This window comes from Bufo gargarizans, chromosome 9 (genome assembly GCF_014858855.1).
Source record: "Bufo gargarizans isolate SCDJY-AF-19 chromosome 9, ASM1485885v1, whole genome shotgun sequence".
NCBI classification, from domain to species: domain Eukaryota; kingdom Metazoa; phylum Chordata; class Amphibia; order Anura; family Bufonidae; genus Bufo; species Bufo gargarizans.
In genome coordinates, this window is record NC_058088.1 from 45280223 (window position 1) to 45304593 (window position 24371).

General features: G+C 49.1%; 1 protein-coding gene across 1 annotated transcript in view; it reads left to right on the top strand.

Moving 5' to 3' along the window:
• LOC122919544 (connector enhancer of kinase suppressor of ras 2-like) overlaps positions 1 to 24371 on the top strand; it is a 258874-nt gene that overhangs the window by 160542 nt on the left and 73961 nt on the right. Inside the window, exons 8-9 of the mRNA XM_044268620.1 lie at positions 13314 to 13460; positions 24021 to 24154. Of these exons, the coding sequence (XP_044124555.1) occupies positions 13314 to 13460; positions 24021 to 24154 (281 nt within the window). The remainder of the gene's footprint in view (positions 1 to 13313; positions 13461 to 24020; positions 24155 to 24371) is intronic.

A 24371-nucleotide genomic window follows, 5' to 3' on the forward strand; every position in this document is an offset into this window, starting at 1 on the left:
TACTGCTTCTATGTACAAGAATATAACTACTATAATACTGCTCCTATGTACAGGAATATAACTACTATAATACTGCTCCTATGTACAGGAATATAACTACTATAATACTGCCTCCTATGTATAAGAATATAACTACTATAATACTGCTCCTATGTACAAGAATATAACTACTATAATACTGCTCCTATGTACAAGAATATAACTACTATAATACTGCTCCTATGTACAAGAATATAACTGCTATAATACTGCTCCTATGTACAAGAATATAACTACTATAATACTGCTCCTATGTACAAGAATATAACTACTATAATACTGCTCCTATGTACAAGAATATAACTACTATAATACTGCTCCTATATACAAGAATATAACTACTATAATACTGCCTCCTATGTACAGGAATATAACTACTATAATACTGCCTCCTATGTACAAGACTATAACTACTATAATACTGCTCCTATATACAAGAATATAACTACTATAATACTGCCTCCTATGCACAAGAATATAACTACTATAATACTGCCTCCTATGTACAGGAATATAACTACTATAATACTGCTCCTATGTACAAGAATATAACTACTATAATACTGCTCCTATATACAAGAATATAACTACTATAATACTGCCTCCTATGTACAAGAATATAACTACTATAATACTGCTCCTATGTACAGGAATATTGTCATGGTCTTACCTTCTGCTGTTCTCCTTCGTTTGACATGTGCTGGCGGCCATCTTGGTTCCTGGGTTTCTTGTAGCCTCCCACCCTGCGGCTTCTCCTTCCCACTGGGAGGAGCTGGATGCCTAGCTCATATATAGGAGGCCTGTGGCTTCAGTTCCTTGCTTGGTCCTCCTGTGTTCACATGCTTCTAAGACTGCTGCTGCTTCTGGTTCCTGATCCTGGCCTCGTCTGACTACCCCGCTGGTTCCTGATCCTGGCTTCGTCTGACTACCCTTCTGGTTCCTGATCCTGGCTTCGTCTGACTACCCCGTTGGTTCCTGATCCTGGCTTCGTCTGACTACCCTGCTGGTTCCTGATCCAGGCTTCGTCTGACTACCCTTCTGGTTCCTGACCTCTGTCTACGCAAGACCCTGCTTCGGTTTAGCCATCCGTTTGGACTTTTGCTTACGGCTTGATTTGCAATAAAGCCTTCTTATTTCCACGTATCTCTTGTTGTACGTCTGGTTCATGGTTCCTTGACATTAGGACCAAGCCATGAATTCTGACGGTACAGGGCCATCCTCGCTACTTACGCTGGTTGCCAGACTTGATCAGCAGGATCACCTGTTGGGTCGGTTCGCTGTGGCGTTGCAAACCCTGCTTGAACGCACGGCTCATTTAGCTTCCGTTGCCGATGGGTCGGTTGTCGCTCCTGGGCCCGCTCCTACTGCCGCTCCGGTTGTTGTGCCAGAGTCTACCCCGACACCTGTTGCTGCGCCTGCGGTGTCTCGGGGTATGACCGGTTCTGCCCCCCTTCCACAGCGCTTTGGGTGAGAGCCAACTCAGTGCCGAGGTTTCCTTAACCAGGTGGGCATTTATTTCGAGTTGCTGCCACATGCCTTTCCTACTGAGAGATCAAAGGTGGGCTTCTTGATCTCGCTGCTCTCGGACAAGGCCTTGGCCTGGGCCAGCCCTTTATGGGAGAACAACAATCCGGTGGTTGCCGAGTTTTCCGGTTTTGTTGCTTCTCTTCGGAAGGTATTCGATGTGCCGGCTCGTGCTGCCTCTGCTGCGAAGCTCCTTATGTCCATCAGACAGGGTTCACGATCCGTAGCTGAATACGCCATTGAGTTTCGTACCCTGGCAGCAGAGGTGGGCTGGAATAATGAGGCTCTGGTCGCTGCTTTCTCTCTCGAGTCTCTTATTTCTTTCCTGATTTTGATTGACACCAGACTCAGGGAGAGACCTTCCTTTAAGGAGAGCCTGCGGAGGTCTTCTAACAGATTGGCGCCTACGTTTGCTGTCCCACCCGTGCCTCCCTCTCCTCCCACGCCTCCTGGGGATGACTTGTCTGGGGGTGAACCCATGCAGCTGGGGTTTGCTCGCCTGTCCGAGGGGGAGAGGGTAATCCGGAGACGCGAGGGCCGATGCATGTACTGTGGTCTCGGTGGGCATTTTCGGTTGGCATGTCCGAACCGTCCGGGAAACGCTCGCACCTGAGATCCTGTCGGGGGCAGATCTTGGGTGGAGTCTCCTCATCCCCGGTTTCCCGTGTTGACAAACCACTGATCACTGTTGTCCTCTCCTGGGTCGGGGGCTCGGTGACGACCCAGGCGTTGGTGGACTCTGGTGCTGGTGGTTTGTTCATTGATAGTGTGTTCGCTGCCGCCAATTCCATTCCTCTGCAGCCTCGAGGTTCCCCACTGGCTCTTGAGGCGATAGACGGCAGACCCCTTCTGCCGCCACACGTGACTCATGAGACCCTTCCAGTGGGGATAGCCATTGGTGCCGTTCACAGAGAGTCAGTCTGTCTCCAGGTTATTTCGTCTCCACACTACTCGGTGGTCTTGGGGTACCCCTGGCTCCAGAAGCATAATCCGACTTTCGATTGGAGATTGGCCGAGATCCTCTCGTGGTCACCGCAGTGTGGGGCTAGTTGCATCCATGGGCCTGTCAAGTTGCTGTGTACCTCCTCGGACTCTCTGTTGCCTCCTGAATACGAAGAGTACCGGGATGTATTCGATAAGGTGCGCGCGGTTGCCCTACCTCCGCACCGCCCATACGATTGTGCCATAGAGTTACAATCTGGTGCCGTTCCTCCTCGTGGCAAGGTCTATCCACAGTCGGTAGCGGAGAATGAGGCCATGGAGGAGTACGTGAGGGAGGCGCTTTCACGCGGACACATCCGCAAATCCTCGTCCCCGGCAGGGGCTGGATTTTTCTTTGTGAAAAAGAAGGGCGGTGAGTTGAGGCCTTGCATCGATCACAGGGGTCTCAATCGCATCACGATCAAGAACGCTTACCGGATACCCTTGATTTCCGAGCTGTTCGATCGCCTCAAAGGGGCCACGGTCTTTACCAAACTCGACCTGAGGGCGGCATATAACCTGGTAAGGATCAAGGCGGGCGATGAGTGGAAGACCGCGTTTAACACCAGGACCGGTCATTATGAATCCTTGGTTATGCCCTTTGGGTTGTGCAATGCGCCCGCAGTCTTCCAGGAATTCATCAACGATGTTTTCCGTGACCTGTTGCAGCAGTGTGTGGTGGTCTATTTGGATGACATCTTGGTATATTCTGAATCCATGGAGGCCCACATTATGGATGTCAGACGAGTGTTGCAACGGTTACGAGAGAACAGGCTGTTCGGTAAGCTTGAGAAATGCGAATTTCACCGATCCCAGGTAACCTTCTTAGGTTACATCATTTCCGCTGAGGGGTTCTCCATGGATCCTGAGAAGGTTTCGGCTGTCTTACAGTGGCCCCAGCCCAGTGGTCTTCGTGCCCTGCAGCGCTTTTTGGGCTTCGCCAATTATTATCGGAAGTTCATCAGGGACTTTTCTATGCTAGCCAAGCCTCTCACGGATCTGACCAGGAAGGGCAGTAATTTCCAGGTCTGGCCGCTCGAGGCCATCCGAGCTTTTGAGGCTCTAAAGTCCGCCTTTGTGTCGGCTCCGATTCTGTCGCATCCCAACCCTGGGTTGCCCTTTGTCCTCGAGGTGGACGCGTCTGAGACGGGAGTAGGCGCCCTTCTGTCTCAGCGTAGAACACCAGAGGGTCCTCTGCTTCCTTGTGGGTTTTACTCCCGGAAACTGTCTTCCGCGGAGTGCAACTATCAGATTGGTGACAGGGAGTTATTGGCCATCGTGCAGGCCCTTAAAGAATGGAGGCACTTGCTCGAGGGTTCGGTGGTTCCGGTTCTCATCCTGACGGACCACAAGAATCTGACCTACCTTTCTGAGGCCAAGAGATTGACACCACGTCAGGCCAGATGGGCTCTGTTCTTGTCACGTTTTAATTACGTGGTCTCCTACCTACCCGGTTCCAAGAACATCAGAGCGGATGCCTTATCACGGCAGTACTCCGAGCTGTCCGGGGAGGAGTCGATTCCGACTTCGGTCATACCTCCGAATCAGATCCTGGCCGCCATTCGCACCAGCCTGACCTCTCCCCTGGGTGAGCAGATTTTGGCGGCTCAATCTGGTGCTCCCTCTGGGAGACCCAACGGCAGATGTTTTGTACCTGAGGAGTTGCGCACTCGGTTGTTGCGAACCTACCATAACTCCAAGGCCGCAGGGCATCCTGGAAAGAATCAGCTGTCCTGGGCTGTTTCACGTCTGTTCTGGTGGCCTTCTCTACGTTCCGACATCGCCGCATATGTAGCGGCATGCTCCGTTTGTGCCCAGAGTAAGTCCCCTCGGCACCTTCCGTTGGGCCTTTTGCAACCCATAGCCACCGGGGAGCGCCCATGGTCACACCTGGGGATGGATTTCATTGTGGACCTCCCTGCATCCCGAGGCCATACGGTCATTCTCATGATTGTGGATCGGTTTTCCAAAATGTGCCACTGTGTTCCTCTCAAGAAGTTACCCTCTGCACAAGAGTTGGCCACGATTTTCGCCAGGGAGGTCTTCCGGTTGCACGGTTTGCCCAAGGAGATTGTGTCGGATCGGGGGAGTCAGTTTGTGTCCAGGTTCTGGCGCGCCTTTTGCTCCCAGTTGGGGATTCATCTCTCTTTCTCCTCGGCCTACCACCCTCAGTCCAATGGGGCCGCAGAACGATTCAATCAGGCCTTGGAGCAATTCCTTCGTTGCTATGTCTCCGATCACCAAGACAATTGGGTTGACCTCCTGCCTTGGGCTGAGTTTGCCAGGAACACGGCGGTGAACTCTTCCTCTGGGACGTCTCCCTTCATGGCCAATTATGGGTTCCAACCTGCCGTGTTACCGGAGGTATTCTCTCCCCAGGATATTCCGGCGGTGGAGGATCACCTTTCCGTCCTACGTGCTTCTTGGGTACAGATCCAGAGGTCCCTTGAGGTATCTGCGCAGCGCCAGAGACTCCAGGCTGATCGCAGACGAGCGCCCGCTCCTTCCTACCAGGTCGGAGACCGTGTATGGTTGTCCACCCGCAACCTCAACCTTCGAGTGCCCACTCCCAAGCTGGCGCCTCGCTTTGTTGGTCCCTTCCGAGTGCTTCGCAGGGTAAACCCGGTAGCCTATGCCCTTGCGCTTCCTCCTGGCATGCGGATCTCCAACGTGTTTCATGTCTCCCTGTTGAAGCCATTGGTGTGTAATCGTTTCACTTCCTCGGTTCCTCGGCCTCGTCCGGTCCAAGTGGGCAATCGTGAGGAGTATGAGGTGAGCAATATCCTGGACTCACGCCTGGTCCGCGGTCGGTTGCAGTTTTTGGTCCATTGGCGTGGTTATGGTCCAGAGGAGCGTTCCTGGGTTCCCTCCGCAGATGTCCATGCTCCTGCCTTGCTCCGAGCCTTCCATGCACGCTTCCCTCAGAAACCGTTCCTTACTCCGCGGAGGAGGGGCCCTTGAGGGGGAGGTACTGTCATGGTCTTACCTTCTGCTGTTCTCCTTCGTTTGACATGTGCTGGCGGCCATCTTGGTTTCTGGGTTTCTTGTAGCCTCCCACCCTGCGGCTTCTCCTTCCCACTGGGAGGAGCTGGATGCCTAGCTCATATATAGGAGGTCTGTGGCTTCAGTTCCTTGCTTGGTCCTCCTGTGTGCACATGCTTCTAAGACTGCTGCTGCTTCTGGTTCCTGATCCTGGCCTCGTCTGACTACCCCGCTGGTTCCTGATCCTGGCTTCGTCTGACTACCCTTCTGGTTCCTGATCCTGGCTTCGTCTGACTACCCCTCTGGTTCCTGACCCCTGGCTTCGCAAGACCCTGCTCCGGTTTAGCCATCCGTTTGGACTTTTGCTTACAGCTTGATTTGCAATAAAGCCTTCTTATTTCCACGTATCTCTTGTTGTACGTCTGGTTCATGGTTCCTTGACAAATATAACTACTATAATACTGCTCCTATGTACAAGAATATAACTACTATAATACTGCCTCCTATGTACAAGAATATAACTACTATAATACTGCTCCTATAAACAAGGATATAACTACTATAATACTGCTCCTATGTACAAGAATATAACTACTATAATACTGCCTCCTATGTACAAGAATATAACTACTATAATACTGCTCCTATGTACAAGAATATAACTACTATAATACTGCCTCCTATGTACAAGAATATAACTACTATAATACTGCTCCTATAAACAAGGATATAACTACTATAATACTGCTCCTATGTACAAGAATATAACTACTATAATACTGCTCCTATGTACAAGAATATAACTGCTATAATACTGCTCCTATGTACAAGAATGTCACTATCTATCACAGGGGCCCCGGCAGATGATGCATCACCTTCTTATACCGGGGTTTAGACCTGCACTACGCTGTGGAAAGGGTGAATGCACAGCCAGCTAATACTGGGAGACTTTATGAGACGCTCTTCTTCTGACTGTCTGGTTTAGCTCTGTGGTTTATGTCTGGAAAACTGCTTAGTCATTACTATAAACTGGCATTGAAACTCTATACAAGTCTATGAAGGACAGAAATGTCAACATTGTATCTGTTTAGGCTGTGCTTTTCCTCTCCACCCCCTCCCACTAGAAGGTTGTAGTTCAGTTAGAAGCTGTATATGAGGCGAGCAGTCAGAGCCCCTAGCAGTCTGAGGGTAGGAATCAGTGCTTAGTAGGAAAGACTCGGCCATCCTGCATGAATCACCAGTTTAATGAGGACCTTTCATCAGTGTAGCCCTAGTGTAATTATGGTCTCACCTTATAGTGCGGCCCCCACTGATGCCATGGCACTTCTGTTGTCCCCGTTGATTTTGGCGCCTTACATTATAATGAGCGGACTCGGTTACACTAGGCGGAGACTCGCAGTTTCGCTGGGGGCGGTTCTCTTCTCCCTGGCTGTGAGCGCATCCAATCAGAGCACACCGCTCTTAGCCAGGGAGAATGAGCTCATTGGAAAAAAAAATGTGCCATGGCATCAGTGGGGCCGCCCTATAAGGTAGGACCATAATGAGACTAGGGCTACACTGATGAAAGGTCCTCTTTAGGATGCTGAGATGGGGATGCTGAGCCACAAACATTGGGTTACCAGCCCGTGGACCAGGGAGCAAGCGGAACGCCTGAGCTATAGAACCCGGGCCACCAACCTGAGAAAGAAAGGATGGCTACCTCAGACCTTTCCTCAGCACAGAAACCGGAGAAGCTGCTCAGTGCACTGCCTGTTTTGTTTTGCACCTGAATTCCTCCAGTAAAGAAGCCCCCTGGTTACTGCAGACCCTGACTCTCTGGACTTATCTCCCATTGGGGTGCACCACGCCTTACCATCCCTTCTGGAGAGCAGCAACGCGTGGTGACACCTCGACGGTGCCCGGGGGACCCAGCATAGCGCTGGGAACTCCCCAAACCCGGCCGCTGCATTAGGCCCCAGGCATTTCCCACTAAGATTCACCTATTCCCATTAACCCCCCCACTCTTGATAAGCAAGTTGGGGAAAAATGTAGCCACCAAGTAAAATCTGTTGGTTAACACAATAGTGTCCCAGCCTCTGCTGTAACATAGAAGCCGTGACTGCAGCTCTGGATGTGACTGGAGCTGAGTGAGTGATCATGTGTTGTTACAATGTATCTGTTGCTGATGCTTCTTTGACATCTCCATGGAAATGATCAACAAGGGGGGGGGGATGCTGCGCCCTATTCTCAAAAGCCTTTGAGCGCAAACACCGTGAACACAAGATTTTTTATTAAAAATTTGCATTTGGTTTTCATTTTATTTTTCACACTAATTATTCCCACAACAGAAATAGCAGAACCATCACTGGCGACTTTCATGTTTAGTGCTTAACATATTTTTTCTGGAATATTCCGCCTGTCACAGATCAGAAATCTGGACGGGTATCTGGGGAGTTGTCTTTGAAGTGTGCCGTAATTATTTCCTGCGTCTGTTTGCCGCGGCGACTGTGCGATCCCACATTACAGGCAGCACGTTGCCTCTTCATCTCCTCTGCTTCATTATAACACAACCCGTCCACCGTGGTATCGCCCCAATCTTCTAACGTTCCAACGCCGCGTTAGTCACGACTCCTGATATATAAACGACATGCCACGAAAGTCAATGGGAGGAATTTATTACTACTGCAATTTCCTGCGCTGGCAGAGCTTTATATAATAGACCAGATTCCGACCTAAATTATAGTAAATCTGCCGGGCCACATGAGGCCACGTGAGGCCACGTGAGGCCACGCCCACTCTGCAAAATCCACCCATCATTTCTTTTAAATGCAAAAATGTTTGTACGGCAAAAAAATTATGAATCGCCTTCATAAATTACCGCAATGAGCATGAATTACCCAGTGATACACAATAATCAGTATCTAATCCTATCATGTAATACTTTTTGCTGAGCTATGTATCTAATATATGTGATACGGTAATGGGCTGTGTATCTAATCCTATTATGTGTGATACTGTCTGCTGAGCTGTGTATCTAATCCTATTATGTGTGATACTGTCTGCTGAGCTGTGTATCTAATCCTATCCTGTGTGATACTGTCTGCTGAGCTGTGTATCTAATCCTATCCTGTGTGATACTGCCTGCTGAGCTGTGTATCTAATCCTATCCTGTGTGATACTGTCTGCTGAGCTGTGTATCTAATCCTATCCTGTGTGATACTGTCTGCTGAGCTGTGTATCTAATCCTATCCTTGTGATACTGTCTGCTGAGCTGTGTATCTAATCCTATCCTGTGATACTGTCTGCTGAGCTGTGTATCTAATCCTATCCTATGTGATACTGTCTGCTGAGCTGTGTATCTAATCCTATCCTGTGTGATACTGTCTGCTGAGCTGTGTATCTAATCCTATCCTGTGTGATACTGCCTGCTTATCTGTGTATCTAATCTATCCTGTGTGATACTGTCTGCTGAGCTGTGTATCTAATCCTATCATGTGTGATGCTGTCTGCTGAGCTGTGTATCTAATCCTATCATGTGTGATACTGTCTGCTGAGGCTGTGTATCTAATCCTATTATGTGTGATACTGTCTGCTGAGCTGTGTATCTAATCCTATATGTGTGATACTGTCTGCTGAGCTGTGTATCTAATCCTATCTGTGTGATACTGCTGCTAGCTGTGTATCTAATCCTATCATGTGTGATACTGCCTGCTGAGCTGTGTATCTAATCCTATCCTGTGTGATACTGTCTGCTGAGCTGTGTATCTAATCCTACTCCTGTGTGATACTGTCTGCTGAGCTGTGTATCTAATCCTATCCTGTGTGATACTGTCTGCTGAGCTGTGTATCTAATCCTATTCCTGTGTGATACTGTCTGCTGAGCTTGTAGCTAATCCATAATGTGTATACGGTCTGCTAGGGCTCGTGTATCTAATCCTATCCTGTGATACTGTCCTGCTGAGCTGTGTATCTAATCCTAGTCCTGTGTGATACTGTCTGCCTGAGCTGTGTATCTAATCCGATCCTGTGTGATACTGTCTGCTGAGCTGTGTATCTAATCCTATCCTGTGTGATACTGTCTGCTGAGCTGTGTATCTAATCCTATCCTGTGTGATACCGGTCTGTAAGCTGTGTATCTATCCTATCCTGTGTGCTACTGTCTGCTGAGCTGTGTATCTAATCCATATCCTGTGTGATACTTCTGCTGAGCTGTGTATCTAATCCTATCCTGTGTGATAGCGTCTGCTAAGCTGTGTATCTAATCCTATCCCTGTGTGATACTGTCTGCTGAGCTGTGTATCTAATCCTATCCTGTGTGATACTGTCTGCTGAGCTGTGTATCTAATCCTATCCTGTGTGATACTGTCTGCTGAGCTGTGTATCTAATCCTATCCTGTGTGATACTGTCTGCTGAGCTGTGTATCTAATCCTATCCTGTGTGATACGTGGTCTGCTGAGCTGTGTATCTAATCCTATCCTGTGTGATACTGTCTGCTGAGCTGTGTATCTAATCCTATCCTGTGTGATACTGTCTGCTGAGCTGTGTATCTAATCCTATCCTGTGTGATACAGTCCTGCTAGCTGTGTATCTATCCTACCTGTGTGATAACTGTCTGCTGAGCTGTGTATCTAATCCTATCCTGTGTGATACTAGTCTGCTGAGCTGTGTATCTAATCCTATCCTGTGTGATACTGTCTGCTAGCTGTGTATCTAATCCTATCCTGTGTGATACAGTCTGCTGAGCTGTGTATCTAATCCTATCCTGTGTGATACTGGTCTGCTGAGCTGTGTATCTAATCCTATCCTGTGTGATACTGTCTGCTGAGCTGTGTATCTAATCCTATCCTGTGTGATACTGTCTGCTGAGCTGTGTATCTAATCCTATCCTGTGTGATACTGTCTGCTGAGCTGTGTATCTAATCCTATCCTGTGTGATACAGGTCTGCTGAGCTGTGTATCTAATCCTATCCTGTGTGATACTGTCCTGCTGAGCTGTGTATCTAATCCTATCCTGTGTGATACTGTCTGCTGAGCTGTGTATCTAATCCTATCCTGTGTGATACTGTCTGCTGAGCTGTGTATCTAATCCTATCCTGTGTGATACTGTCTGCTGAGCTGTGTATCTAATCCTATCCTGTGTGATACTGTCTGCTGAGCTGTGTATCTAATCCTATCCTGTGTGATACTGTCTGCTGAGCTGTGTATCTAATCCTATCCTGTGTGATACTGTCTGCTGAGCTGTGTATCTAATCCTATCCTGTGTGATACTGTCTGCTGAGCGGTGTTCTAATCCTATCCTGTGTGATACTGCCTGCTGAGCTGTGTATCTATCCTCTCCTGTGTGATACTGCCTGCTGAGCTGTGTATCTAATCCTATCCTGTGTGATACTGTCTGCTGAGCTGTGTATCTAATCCTGTCCTGTGTGATACTGTCTGCTGAGCTGTGTATCTAATCCTATCCTGTGTGATACTGTCTGCTGAGCTGTGTATCTAATCCTATCCTGTGTGATACTGTCTGCTAGCTGTGTATCTAACCTATCCTGTGTGATACTGTCTGCTAAGCTGTGTATCTAACCCTATCCTGTGTGATACTGTCTGTTAAGCTGTGTATCTAATCCTATCCTGTGTTATACTGTCTTCTGATCTGTGTATCTAATCCTATCCTGTGTGATACTGTCTTCTGAGCTGTGTATCTAATCCTATCCTGTGTGATACTGTCTGCTGAGCTGTGTATCTAATCCTATCCTGTGTGATACTGTCTGATGGGCTGTGTATCTAATCTATATGTGATACTGTCTGCTGAGCTGTGTATCTAATCCTATCATGTGTGATACAGTCTGCTGAGCTGTGTATCTAATCCTATCCTGTGTGATACTGTCTGCTGAGCTGTGTATCTAATCCTATCCTGTGTGATACTGTCTGCTGAGCTGCTGTATCTAATCCTATCCTGTGTGATACTGACTGCTGAGCTGTGTATCTAATCCTATCTGTGTGATACTGTCCTGCTGAGCTGTGTATCTAATCCTATCCTGTGTGATACTGTCTGCTGAGCTGTGTATCTAATCCTATCCTGTGTGATACTGTCTGCTGAGCTGTGTATCTAATCCTATCCTGTGTGATACTGTCTGCTGAGCTGTGTATCTAATCCTATCCTGTGTGATACTGACTGCTGAGCTGTGTATCTAATCCTGTCCTGTGTGATACTGACTGCTGAGCTGTGTATCTAATACTATCCTGTGTGATACTGTCTGCTGAGCTGTGTATCTAATCCTATCCTGTGTGATACTGTCTGCTGAGCTGTGTATCTAATCCTATCCTGTGTGATACTGTCTGCTGAGCTGTGTATCTAATCCTATCCTGTGTGATACTGACTGCTGAGCTGTGTATCTAATCCTATCCTGTGTGATACTGTCTGCTGAGCTGTGTATCTAATCCTCTCCTGTGTGATACTGTCTGCTGAGCTGTGTATCTAATCCTATCCTGTGTGATACTGTCTGCTGAGCTGTGTATCTAATCCTATCCTGTGGGATACTGTCTGCTGAGCTATGTATCTAATCCTATCCTGTGTGATACTGTCTGCTGAGCTGTGTATCTAATCCTATCCTGTGTGATACTGTCTGCTGAGCTGTGTATCTAATCCTATCCTGTGTGATACTGACTGCTGAGCTGTGTATCTAATCCTATCCTGTGTGATACTGTCTGCTGAGCTGTGTATCTAATCCTATCCTGTGTGATACAGTCTGGTAAGCTGTGTATCTAATCCTGTTGTGTAATACAGTCTGCTGAGCTGTGTATCTAATCCTATCCTGTGTGATACTGTCTGCTGAGCTGTGTATCTAATCCTATCCTGTGTGATACTGACTGCTGAGCTGTGTATCTAATCCTATCCTGTGTGATACTGTCTTCTGAGCTGTGTATCTAATCCTATCCTGTGTGATACAGTCTGGTAAACTGTGTATCTAATCCTGTTGTGTGATACAGTCTGCTCAGCCGGGGGGGTGCTTTACGCTCACACTTGTGGATTACGGACATTCTGCGCTATGTGCTGTTTCTGCGGTCGGTCGAGTCTGCGTTCTGGAAACAACCGCTGAGAATGTAATTAAAAGCTATCAATCACCTTGTCATGTGAGCGCTGAAATATCATGGATGGTAACAGCTGGCGGGGCGTGTAAACTTATGCAGTCAGAACTTATTGTGGACCCACAAGACAACACTGCGGAGTCCATCGTGCAGACCAAACTGCGAAAGAGCGACACACAAATGTGACATATCGATAGGAGAATGACGAGAGCATTATACTAGGGCTGTTAACTGTACCTAAGGCCTCATGCACACAACCGTTTTTTTTTAAGGTCTGCAAAAAGGGGGTCAGTAGGTCCGTGATCCGTGACCGTTTTTTCGTCCGTGGGTCTTCCTTGTTTTTTAGAGGATCCACGGACATGAAAAATGAAAAAAAAATCTAAGTCAAGTTTGCCATTGAAATGATAGGAAAAAACGGACACGGATCACGGACACTGACATTGACTTGAATGGGTCCGTGAACCATTGGCCGTGAAAAAAATAGGACAGGTTATATTTTTTTCACGGCCAGGAAACACGGATCACGGATGCGGCTGCCAAACGGTGCATTTTACGATTTTTCCACGGACCCATTGAAAGTCAATGGGTCCGCGAAAAAAAACTGAAAACGGCACAACGGCCACGGATGCACACAACGGTCGTGTGCATGAGGCCTCATACTGTCTGCTGAGCTGCTGTATCTAAGCCTATCATGTGAGATGTTTATTTCATCTTTTTCCTCCATCAGGTCGGTTGGCAACTGAAAAACTTGGTAAATGCTCTGAGGGAAGATCCCAGTGGAGTGATCCTGACTCTAAAGAAGAGACCTCAGAACACCTTAGCGTCAGCCCCTGCACTGCTGAAGAACGTGAGATGGAAGCCACTCGCACTACAGGTACCAGAAAACCAGCGAAGTACAGGCAAAGAATACAGTCACTGTGTATATACATTACTTATCCTGTACTGATCCTGAGTTACATCCTGTATTATACTCCAGAGCTGCACTCACTATTCTGCTGGTGCAGTCACTGTGTACATACATTACTTATCCTGTACTGATCCTGAGTTACATCCTGTATTATACTCCAGAGCTGCACTCACTGTTCTGCTGGTGCAGTCACTGTGTGCATACATTACTTATCCTGTACTGATCCTGAGTTACATCCTGTATTATACTCCAGAGCTGCACTCACTATTCTGCTGGTGCAGTCACTGTGTACATACATTACTTATCCTGTACTCATCCTGAGTTACATCCTGTATTATACTCCAGAGCTGCACTCACTATTCTGCTGGTGCAGGCACTGTGTACATACATTACTTATCCTGTACTCATCCTGAGTTACATCCTGTATTATACTCCAGAGCTGCACTCACTATTCTGCTGGTGCAGGCACTGTGTACATACATTACTTATCCTGTACTGATCCGGAGTTACATCCTGTATTATACTCCAGAGCTGCACTCACTATTCTGCTGGTGCAGGCACTGTGTACATACATTACTTATCCTGTACTGATCCTGAGTTACATCCTGTATTATACTCCAGAGCTGCTCTCACTATTCTGCTGGTGCAGTCACTGTGTACATACATTACTTATCCTGTACTGATCCTGAGTTATGTCCTGTATTATACTCCAGAGCTGTACTCACTATTCTGCTGGTGCAGTCACTGTGTATATACATTACTTATCCTGTACTGATTCTGAGTTATGTCCTGTATTATACTCCAGAGCTGCACTCACTATTCTGCTGGTGCAGTCACTGTGTACATACATTACTTATCCTGTACTTATCCTGAGTTACGTCCTGTATTATACTCCAGAGCTGCACTCACTATTCTGCTGATGCAGTCACTGTGTACATACATTACTTATCCTGTACTGATCCTGAGTTACATCCTGTATTATACTCCAGAGCTGCACTCACTATTCTGCTGGTGCAGTCACTGTGTACATACATTACTTATCCTGTACTGATCCTGAGTTACATCCTGTATTATACTCCAGAGCTGCACTCACTATTCTGCTGATGCAGTCACTGTGTACATACATTACTTATCCTGTACTGATCCTGAGTTACATCCTGTATTATACTCCAGAGCTGCACTCACTATTCTGCTGGTGCAGTCACTGTGTACATACATTACTTATCCTGCACTGATCCTGAGTTACATCCTGTATTATACTCCAGAGCTGCACTCACTATTCTGCTGGTGCAGTCACTGTGTACATACATTACTTATCCTGTACTGATCCTGAGTTACATCCTGTATTATACTCCAGAGCTGCACTCACTATTCTGCTAAAGCAGTCACTGTGTACATACATTACTTATCCTGTACTGATCCTGAGTTACATCCTGTATTATACTCCAGAGCTGCACTCACTATTCTGCTGGTGCAGTCACTGTGTACATACATTACTTATCCTGTACTGATCCTGAGTTACATCCTGTATTATACTCCAGAGCTGCACTCACTATTCTGCTGGGGCAGGCACTGTGTACATACATTACTTATCCTGTACTGATCCTGAGTTACATCCTGTATTATACTCCAGAGCTGCACTCACTATTCTGCTGGTGCAGTCACTGTGTACATACATTACTTATCCTGTACTGATCCTGAGTTACATCCTGTATTATACTCCAGAGCTGCACTCACTATTCTGCTGGTGCAGTCACTGTGTACATACATTACTTATCCTGTACTGATCCTGAGTTACATCCTGTATTATACTCCAGAGCTGCTCTCACTATTCTGCTGGTGCAGTCACTGTGTACATACATTACTTATCCTGTACTGATCCTGAGTTATGTCCTGTATTATACTCCAGAGCTGTACTCACTATTCTGCTGGTGCAGTCACTGTGTACATACATTACTTATCCTGTACTGATCCTGAGTTACATCCTGTATTATACTCCAGAGCTGCACTCACTATTCTGCTGGTGCAGTCACTGTGTACATACATTACTTATCCTGTACTTATCCTGAGTTACGTCCTGTATTATACTCCAGAGCTGCACTCACTATTCTGCTGATGCAGTCACTGTGTACATACATTACTTATCCTGTACTGATCCTGAGTTACATCCTGTATTATACTCCAGAGCTGCACTCACTATTCTGCTGGTGCAGTCACTGTGTACATACATTACTTATCCTGTACTGATCCTGAGTTACATCATGTATTATGCTCCAGAGCTGTACTCACTATTCTGCTGGTGCAGTCACTGTGTACATACATTACTTATCCTGTACTGATCCTGAGTTATTTCCTGTATTATACTCCAGAGCTGCACTCACTATTCTGCTGGTGCAGTCACTGTGTACATACATTACTTATCCTGTACTGATCCTGAGTTACATCCTGTATTATACTCCAGAGCTGCACTCACTATTCTGCTGGTGCAGGCACTGTGTACATACATTACTTATCCTGTACTGATCCTGAGTTACATCCTGTATTATACTCCAGAGCTGCTCTCACTATTCTGCTGGTGCAGTCACTGTGTACATACATTACTTATCCTGTACTGATCCTGAGTTATGTCCTGTATTATACTGCAGAGCTGCACTCACTTTTCTGCTGGTGCAGGCACTGTATACATACATTACTTATCCTGTACTGATCCTGAGTTATGTCCTGTATTATACTGCAGAGCTGCACTCACTATTCTGCTGGTGCAGTCACTGTGTACATACATTACTTATCCTGTACTGATCCTGAGTTATGTCCTGTATTATACTCCAGAGCTGCACTCACTATTCTGCTAGTGGAGTCACTGTGTACATACATTACTTATCCTGTACTGATCCTGAGTTACATCCTGTATTATACTCCAGAGCTGCACTCACTATTCTGCTGGTGCAGTCACTGTGTACATACATTACTTATCCTGTACTGATCCTGAGTTACATCCTGTATTATACTCCAGAGCTGCACTCACTATTCTGCTGGTGCAGTCACTGTGTACATACATTACTTATCCTGTACTTATCCTGAGTTACATCCTGTATTATACTCCAGAGCTGCTCTCACTATTCTGCTGGTGCAGTTACTATGTACATACATTACTTATCCTGTACTGATCCTGGGTTACATCCTGTATTATACTCCAGAGCTGCACTCACTATTCTGCTGGTGCAGTCACTGTGTACATACATTAATTATCCTGTACTGATCCTGAGTTACATCCTGTATTATACTCCAGAGCTGCACTCACTATTCTGCTGGTGCAGTCACTGTGTACATACATTACTTATCCTGTACTTATCCTGAGTTACATCCTGTATTATACTCCAGAGCTGCTCTCACTATTCTGCTGGTGCAGTTACTATGTACATACATTACTTATCCTGTACTGATCCTGGGTTACATCCTGTATTATACTCCAGAGCTGCACTCACTATTCTGCTGGTGCAGTCACTGTGTACATACATTAATTATCCTGTACTGATCCTGAGTTACATCCTGTATTATACTCCAGAGCTGCACTCACTATTCTGCTGGTGCAGTCACTGTGTACATACATTAATTATCCTGTACTGATCCTGAGTTACATCCTGTATTATACTCCAGAGCTGCACTCACTATTCTGCTGGTGCAGTCACTGTGTACATACATTACTTATCCTGTACTTATCCTGAGTTACATCCTGTATTATACTCCAGAGCTGCTCTCACTATTCTGCTGGTGCAGTTACTATGTACATACATTACTTATCCTGTACTGATCCTGAGTTACATCCTGTATTATACTCCAGAGCTGCACTCACTATTCTGCTGGTGCAGTCACTGTGTACATACATTAATTATCCTGTACTGATCCTGAGTTATATCTTTGTCTCATTGTTACATTTAGCTGGAAATTTAAATCATAATTTTTTCATAGTTTGTGCAGTTGAACTTGTATATAATTTACTGATTTTCCTTTGGTTCTGGGGAGTGAGGCAGACCTTGGACCGGGCACTGGTATGAGGTTGATCCTGTGCTGGGTTTGCAGTTTTGGGGTGAATGCCCCCTCATCAGGTTCTCCATTTTCACTGTGCAGTGCCCATACAGTATATCCCCACAGCAGTGCCCATACAGTATAACTAACTGATTTTCCTAGTCTACGACGTAAAGTCATAGTTTTATTAAGACACGGAGGCGAATATTGCTTTCTCTTCCTTTACTGATCACCATAGCAGCAAGGAGAAACAAAAACAAATGCAAATGGTCACCATAGTAACCCATACGTCCCACCCCTACAGCCCCAATATAAGGCTGCGTCCAAGGTGGTACTTCCTCTTTCTCTGCGAACCAGTCCATAATAACCGATGAACGAACAACTCCGGAACACCCAAAGAACAATCCGCGCCAAAGAGACCCACGGAGTCCAAGCAGGAACTTTCCAGCGACAGGATCCACTTCAGGGGAAGGACTGGAAACCATCATCCAAGACTCTCAGCAAATCCAACGTGGTAGATGCAGGAGCTGGAGGAAAACATCGTCCAGAACAGGAACATTCCAGGGCAGGCAGACTCAACCTGAAAGAACAAGAGAAGCAAACTCCGATAAAGCGAGAGTATGGCCAAGCCAAACCCATATCCAGCCGACACAAGAGGTCCAGGCCAGTGTAAAGCATACAAACAAGTATGAGCACATAATGGCGAACAACGTAACACAATAAATGTATAACAGTTCAAAATAGGCCTACCAAATAAAGTAGAGCTAACAGGTCAAACCCCCCCCCCCACACTACAAGAGTCCAGGGGAGGGAAGGGTGGGCAATATTCGCCTCCGTGTCTTAATAAAACTATGACTTTACGTCGTAGACTAGGAAAATCAGTTAGTTTTACATCAGACACGGAGGCTTCATATTGCTAGTTCAAAGCTGGTTAACCAAGGGATCAAACAAATGAGGAGGAGGACGGAAATAATACTCACGGAAAGTGGAGGCACTAGACCAGTCCGCCAATCGTAGGATGTCCTCCAGGCGAGCTCCCGAGACCGCCAACGAGGTAGACGCCGCACCGCGCGCCGAATGAGCTGTAAACACCGAAGTGTCCACACCGGCCAGAGCCATAACCCATTTCAACCAACGGGCCAAAGTGGGGCTAGTCACCGGACCGAACGGGTGACGGATGGAGAGAAACAATTGCGGCACCGCCGGAGACCTGTAAGGACGAGTCCTGGCCTCGTATTCTTTCAAACAAGCTACCGGGCACAAGGCCGGAGAAGCAGGAAAGCTGGGGTACGACACGACCTGGATGTTCGTCTTCGTGCGTCTCGAAATGTTAAAAGACACGCCCTCCGGGGTAAAGGACCTGGCGTCGTGGTCCAGAGCCCGCACATCAGAAACTCTTTTACAAGAAATGAAGCAAAAGAGAGTGACCAACTTTGCGGAAAGCTGACGTAAGGAAAGGTCAGTATTGGTAGGCCAAGAGGACAAAAAGGTAAGCACCAGGGAAACATCCCAAGTGGAAGAAAATCTCGGCCGGGGAGGCCGAGACAGCCGCGCGCCTCGGAGGAGGCGCGAAACGGAAGGATGCTGTCCTGCCGGAACGCCATCAAATCCTTGATGTGACGAAGAAATCGCCGAACGAAAAAGATTGATCGTTCTGTAAGCCTTTCCCTCTTCAAAGAGGGAGGTGAGGAACTGAAGCAACTGAGCTACAGGAGCTGAAACGGGATCCAGGTCCCGTTCCAGGCACCAGCCAGCCCAAGTTCGCCAGGCCGCCCGATAAGATTTTCGGGTGCCGGGAGCCCAAGCGTCGTCCAGGAGGCGCCTAGTTGCCTCCGAAACTCCGTCGACCGCTCCTGGAGTCCTGAGAGCCGGCAGGCCATCAAACGTAGGGATCCGTCCAGGAGCAGAGGGTGGGGGATCCCCTGAGGGCAGCGCAGGAGAGAGGTCGGGTTCGGTAGAAGGACGGGAATGTCCACTAGAAGCTCCAGGAGAGACGGGAACCACACCTGGGAGTCCCAGAACGGGACTATCGCCACCAACTCCGCCCGATGGCGACGAACTTGGAGAAGCATCCGCGGAATCATCATGAATGGGGGAAAGGCATAGAGAAGGCCGGAGGACCAGTCCTGCAGAAACGCGTCCGCCGCCAACGCCTCCGGATCCGGGCGCCAACTGTAGAACCGAGGGAGGTGAGCGTTGAGCCGGGAGGCGAACAAGTCCACGGAAAAGGGCCCCCATCTGGATGACACCTCCGAGAAAATCAACGGGTCCAACTGCCAGTCGCTGCCGTCCGTAAGATGGCGGGAACTCCAATCCGCCCGCACGTTGTGAAGTCCCGGTAGGTACTCGGCCTGCACCATGATGTCCCTGGAGAGACAGTACGCCCAAAAGTCCTTCGCCAATCCCGCCAGAGTAGCAGACCGGGTTCCGCCCAAACGGTTGATATAGCGAACCGCTGAAATATTGTCCATCCGGAGACGGATACATGCGTTGGCCATACCGTTGGTAAAACTCTTGACGGCCAAGGAGCCGGCCAGCAACTCCAGGGCATTGATGTGCAAGTGTGTCTCGACATGCGACCAAGGTCCTCCGGTGGAGACCCCGTTGCAGTGTGCTCCCCAGCCCTGAAGGCTCGCATCCGATTCGATGGTGAATTCCGGCTGGAAACCAAAGATCGCCCTGCCGTTCCAGGCCTCCAGATTGGCGATCCACCAACGAATCTCTTCTCTGGCCTCCGAATCCAATTCCACCATGTCTGCAAAGGAGGCCCCCGAGCGGAGGTGCGCAATCTTCAAGCGCTGTAGAGCCCGGTAATGCAACGGTGCCGGGAAGACCGCCTGTATGGAGGATGCCAGCAGGCCGATGATGCGGGCTAGGTGACGCAGGGACAGGTGGGCCCTGGTCAATGCCCGTCGCAGTTCCTTGCGAATGGACCGTAACTTGTCCCCTGGAAGGCTGAGGGATTCCGAGATCGAGTCCACTGTGAAGCCTAGGAAGTCCAACCTCTGGGAGGGAGTGAGCCAGGACTTCTCCAAGTTGAGTAGGAAGCCGAGCGACTCTAGGAGATCCGCCGTCCATCGGAGGTGCTGCAGCAGTGTCGACCTGGATTGATGCATCAGGAGGATGTCGTCCAGGTATATTATGAGGCGTACTCCGCGACTCCTCAACCAGGCCATGACCGGACGCAGGAGTTTGGTGAAACACCACGGAGCCGACGACAAGCCGAATGGAAGGCATGTGAATCTCCAGACCTCGTCTTTCCAGAGGAAGCGAAGGAGATCCCTGGAGTGGGGGGCCACCGAGACCGTAAGGTACGCGTCCTTCAGATCCAACTTCACGAGCCAATCCCTGGGGGAGAGAAGATCCCGGAGTAGATGGATTCCCTCCATCTTGAAGTGACGGTACCGCACGATGCTGTTTAGGGCCCGGAGATTGATGACGGGACGCATCTGACCCCCTTTTTTCTGGACCAAGAAAATGTTGCTTATTACCCCCCCTGAGTGGCCGTGAGCTCTCTCTATGGCTCTCTTGAGGAAGAGGGAAGAGAGCTCCCCGTCCACCCGGGCGGAGTCCGATCCCCTCCGAAGAGAGGACGGTGGGTGTTGCACTGAGCAAGGGGTGTCTATGAGCTCTATGGAGAAGCCCCTGACCGTCGTCAGAACCCATGGGTCTGATGTAATTAGTTCCCAAGCGTGTAAAAAATGCCGAAGCCTGCCCCCTACACAAAGTACCGAAGAATCCCCGTCCGGGGTCTGACTTACCGGATGACTTGCGGGGAGCCGTGTTTCCTCGGAAGGAACGAGAGCGCCATTGTCCCCCTCTGGATGGGAAGAACGTCGGGGGAGACCGCTGGTCTTGAAATGCAGCTCGCTGGGAGAAGGAGCCTCTGGATACACCCCTGCCTCGGGTGCTGGAGCGGCCGGACAGACGGCCCCTGTTGCTGCCGGCCCTGTGAGAGACTCGGCCCTGGAAGACTCTGCGCATAGTAGCCTGCGCCTTGTCCAGAGCGGAAAATGTGCCGACGAAGCGGCTGAGGTCCTTTATAAAGGAGTCCCCAAAAAGCAGGCCTTCCGCTTCTTTGCCCGTCTCAGTCTGGGCAAGATTTATAAGTTTGGGGTCTATCCTAAGCAGGATGGCCTTGCGCCTTTCCACTGACAGGGATGCATTGGTTCCCCCGGCAATGCAAATCGCCCACTGGGCCCAGCCCGTGAGCTCCTCAGGGTCGATGTGGGAACCCTCATGTCTGGCGGACTCCGCCAATTCCATAATTTTTTCCAGTGGACCGAAAATGTCCAGGAGCTTGTCCTGGCACCCTCTAAGGGCTGAGTCTAAGCCCTTCTTGGCATTCCACCCCGACTTGGACAAAAATTGGGTCATTTTCGGGTCCACGACGGGCGTGTCGCAGACCTTATGGGGTATAATAGGCCGAGGGCACTCGGCCCGCAGCTTACTGCGCGCCTCCTTGGAAAGAGGACGGCGGGCCCAATGCTCCAGGTAACTACTAATCTGAGTGTCGGGGAGCCACTCCGCCGATCTAGGGTGGTGGAGGGCTTCAGGATCAAACATGGGAGCCCCGGAGGAATCCAAAGGGAAATTGTCAGCAGAGGCCGAGGAGGAATCCTTAGCTAAAGGAACAGCAGGGGGAGTGGCAATAGGGTCGGACCCCGGAGGGGCGTCATCCTCCTCTGAAAAATCGCTAGCCTCTGCCGGATCCTCCGGGCCCGAACCCAGATCCGAGTCAGAGTCGGCATCCGCATGGGCTCTAGCGTGTTTCCACACCCGCGAATTATCAGCCTGGCGGGGACAAGCTCTTTTACGCGACCTCAGCGCGTCGTCTGGGGTGGTCATCAACACACCGGTCATTGTCTCCTGTCCAACAGGAGGTTCAGCAGCAAAAGAATGCTGAGCAATCTCAGGGGGAGCGAGTCTGGCCCCAGCTAGGGGGTGTGCAGACAGGGCCTGGGAGATGGTCTGTGATAAGACAGTGGACATGGAACCCATAGCCTGTAAAATAGCATTAGACACAGAGCGCTGGATGAGCTGCGCCTGTGTGTCTGAGTCAGAGAGACTAGCATCCCCAGGGAGGGGGGAGGGGGAGGACTGGGCAGAGGGATCCATACTGGTCCAGCCCAGGGAACAGGGTACCTGTAGGAAGACTGTGAGGAGAGCCTGAGGAACTAGGTATCAAGCGCTTTGAAAACGAGGGGTTAATCACCCCAGGAGAGAGGGGAGCGGAGCGGTAGCACAGGTGACCGGCAGCAGGCACGCAGGAGACCGGAGGAAGCGAGATCTCGCGGGAACGGGAACCAAGATGGCCGCCGGATCTCGCGAGATCTCGCTCCAGCCAGCCAAAAGAGCGCGAACAGTGGAGCGAAATGCCGCCGAGCCGGGGCAGCAGACGCGCGCAAAGAGGGGGCGTGGCCCACCACAGGGGAGGCAAAGATGGCGGTAAGGCCAGCGGCGACGCCAAAACACAATGGGACCCCCAAGCAACAAACTCCCGCGGGGAGAAGGGGGAGAGGGAGGAAAACACAAGGACCCCCAGAGGGAAGGGTCCCGGGGGGAAAACGCAGCGCGCAATTAGGACCCGGGAATACTGAGGAAGGCAGAGGTTGCCATGACAGGGAAAAAGCCCCTGGGACAAAGAATGCAGGATAAAAGAGATATCCCGCTGCACAATCCCTAAAGGACCTAAAGGGAGGAACAAAACCAAACCCCAGGGGAGACAATAACCAGGGGAATAATCTATAGCGAAATAAACCCCTAGGGAGAACAGAAACCGCTAACAGATAAAATGAAGATGTTACTTATCTGGTGAGCAGCAAGAAAGAGGAAGTACCACCTTGGACGCAGCCTTATATTGGGGCTGTAGGGGTGGGACGTATGGGTTACTATGGTGACCATTTGCATTTGTTTTTGTTTCTCCTTGCTGCTATGGTGATCAGTAAAGGAAGAGAAAGCAATATGAAGCCTCCGTGTCTGATGTAAAACTCCACAGCAGTGCCCATACAGTATAACTCCACAGCAGTGCCCATACAGTATATCCCCACAGCAGTGCCCATACAGTATAACCCCACAGCAGTGCCCATACAGTATAACTCCACAGCAGTGCCCATACAGTATAACTCCACAGCCGTGCCCATACAGTGTAACTCCACAGCAGTGCCCATACAGTATAACTCCACAGCAGCGCCCATACAGTATACCCCCACAGCAGTGCCCATACAGCGTACCCTCACAGCAGTGCCAGTGCCCATACAGCGTACCCTCACAGCAGTGCCCATACAGCATATCCCCACAGCAGTACCACCTATAGCGTACCATAGCAGTGCCCCTTGCAGCGTACCCCCACAGCGCTGGCTTCTGTGGCAGAGGTCTGCGCCGGGCACTGCACTGGGCTTTGGCCATTGCTTCTATCTGGGAGCTCCGCAGGCTGCACCGTTGTATCGGGGGTCACACATTTTCCTCTCTCAATGACGTCTTCTTCTCTTTCTCCCTCAGCCTATAATTCCCACCAGTCCCACCAGTGGTAACACCACCCCGACGGGCACCATGGGGATGTCCTCCAAGTTGGACGGCCCGGCCCTGCATGACGTCTTCATTCTTTCTCCTGTGTCCGGACTTTATGGCCCCAGGTAAAGATCTGGCTTTGGGGCCTTGTCTATGATCTGTTATGGAGCAGCTTTCCAGGGGGTCACAAACTTACTGGTTTCTTCAGTGATTTCTACACCGAGCTGCCATCTGTAAAATGTTTTCTGTATTTCATCCTTTTCCCCATTGAGGTCACTATAAGATGTGCTTGGGTCGCCCGGTCCGTCACCTCTGCTGCATCGCCTGAAATCCTCCCCCTCA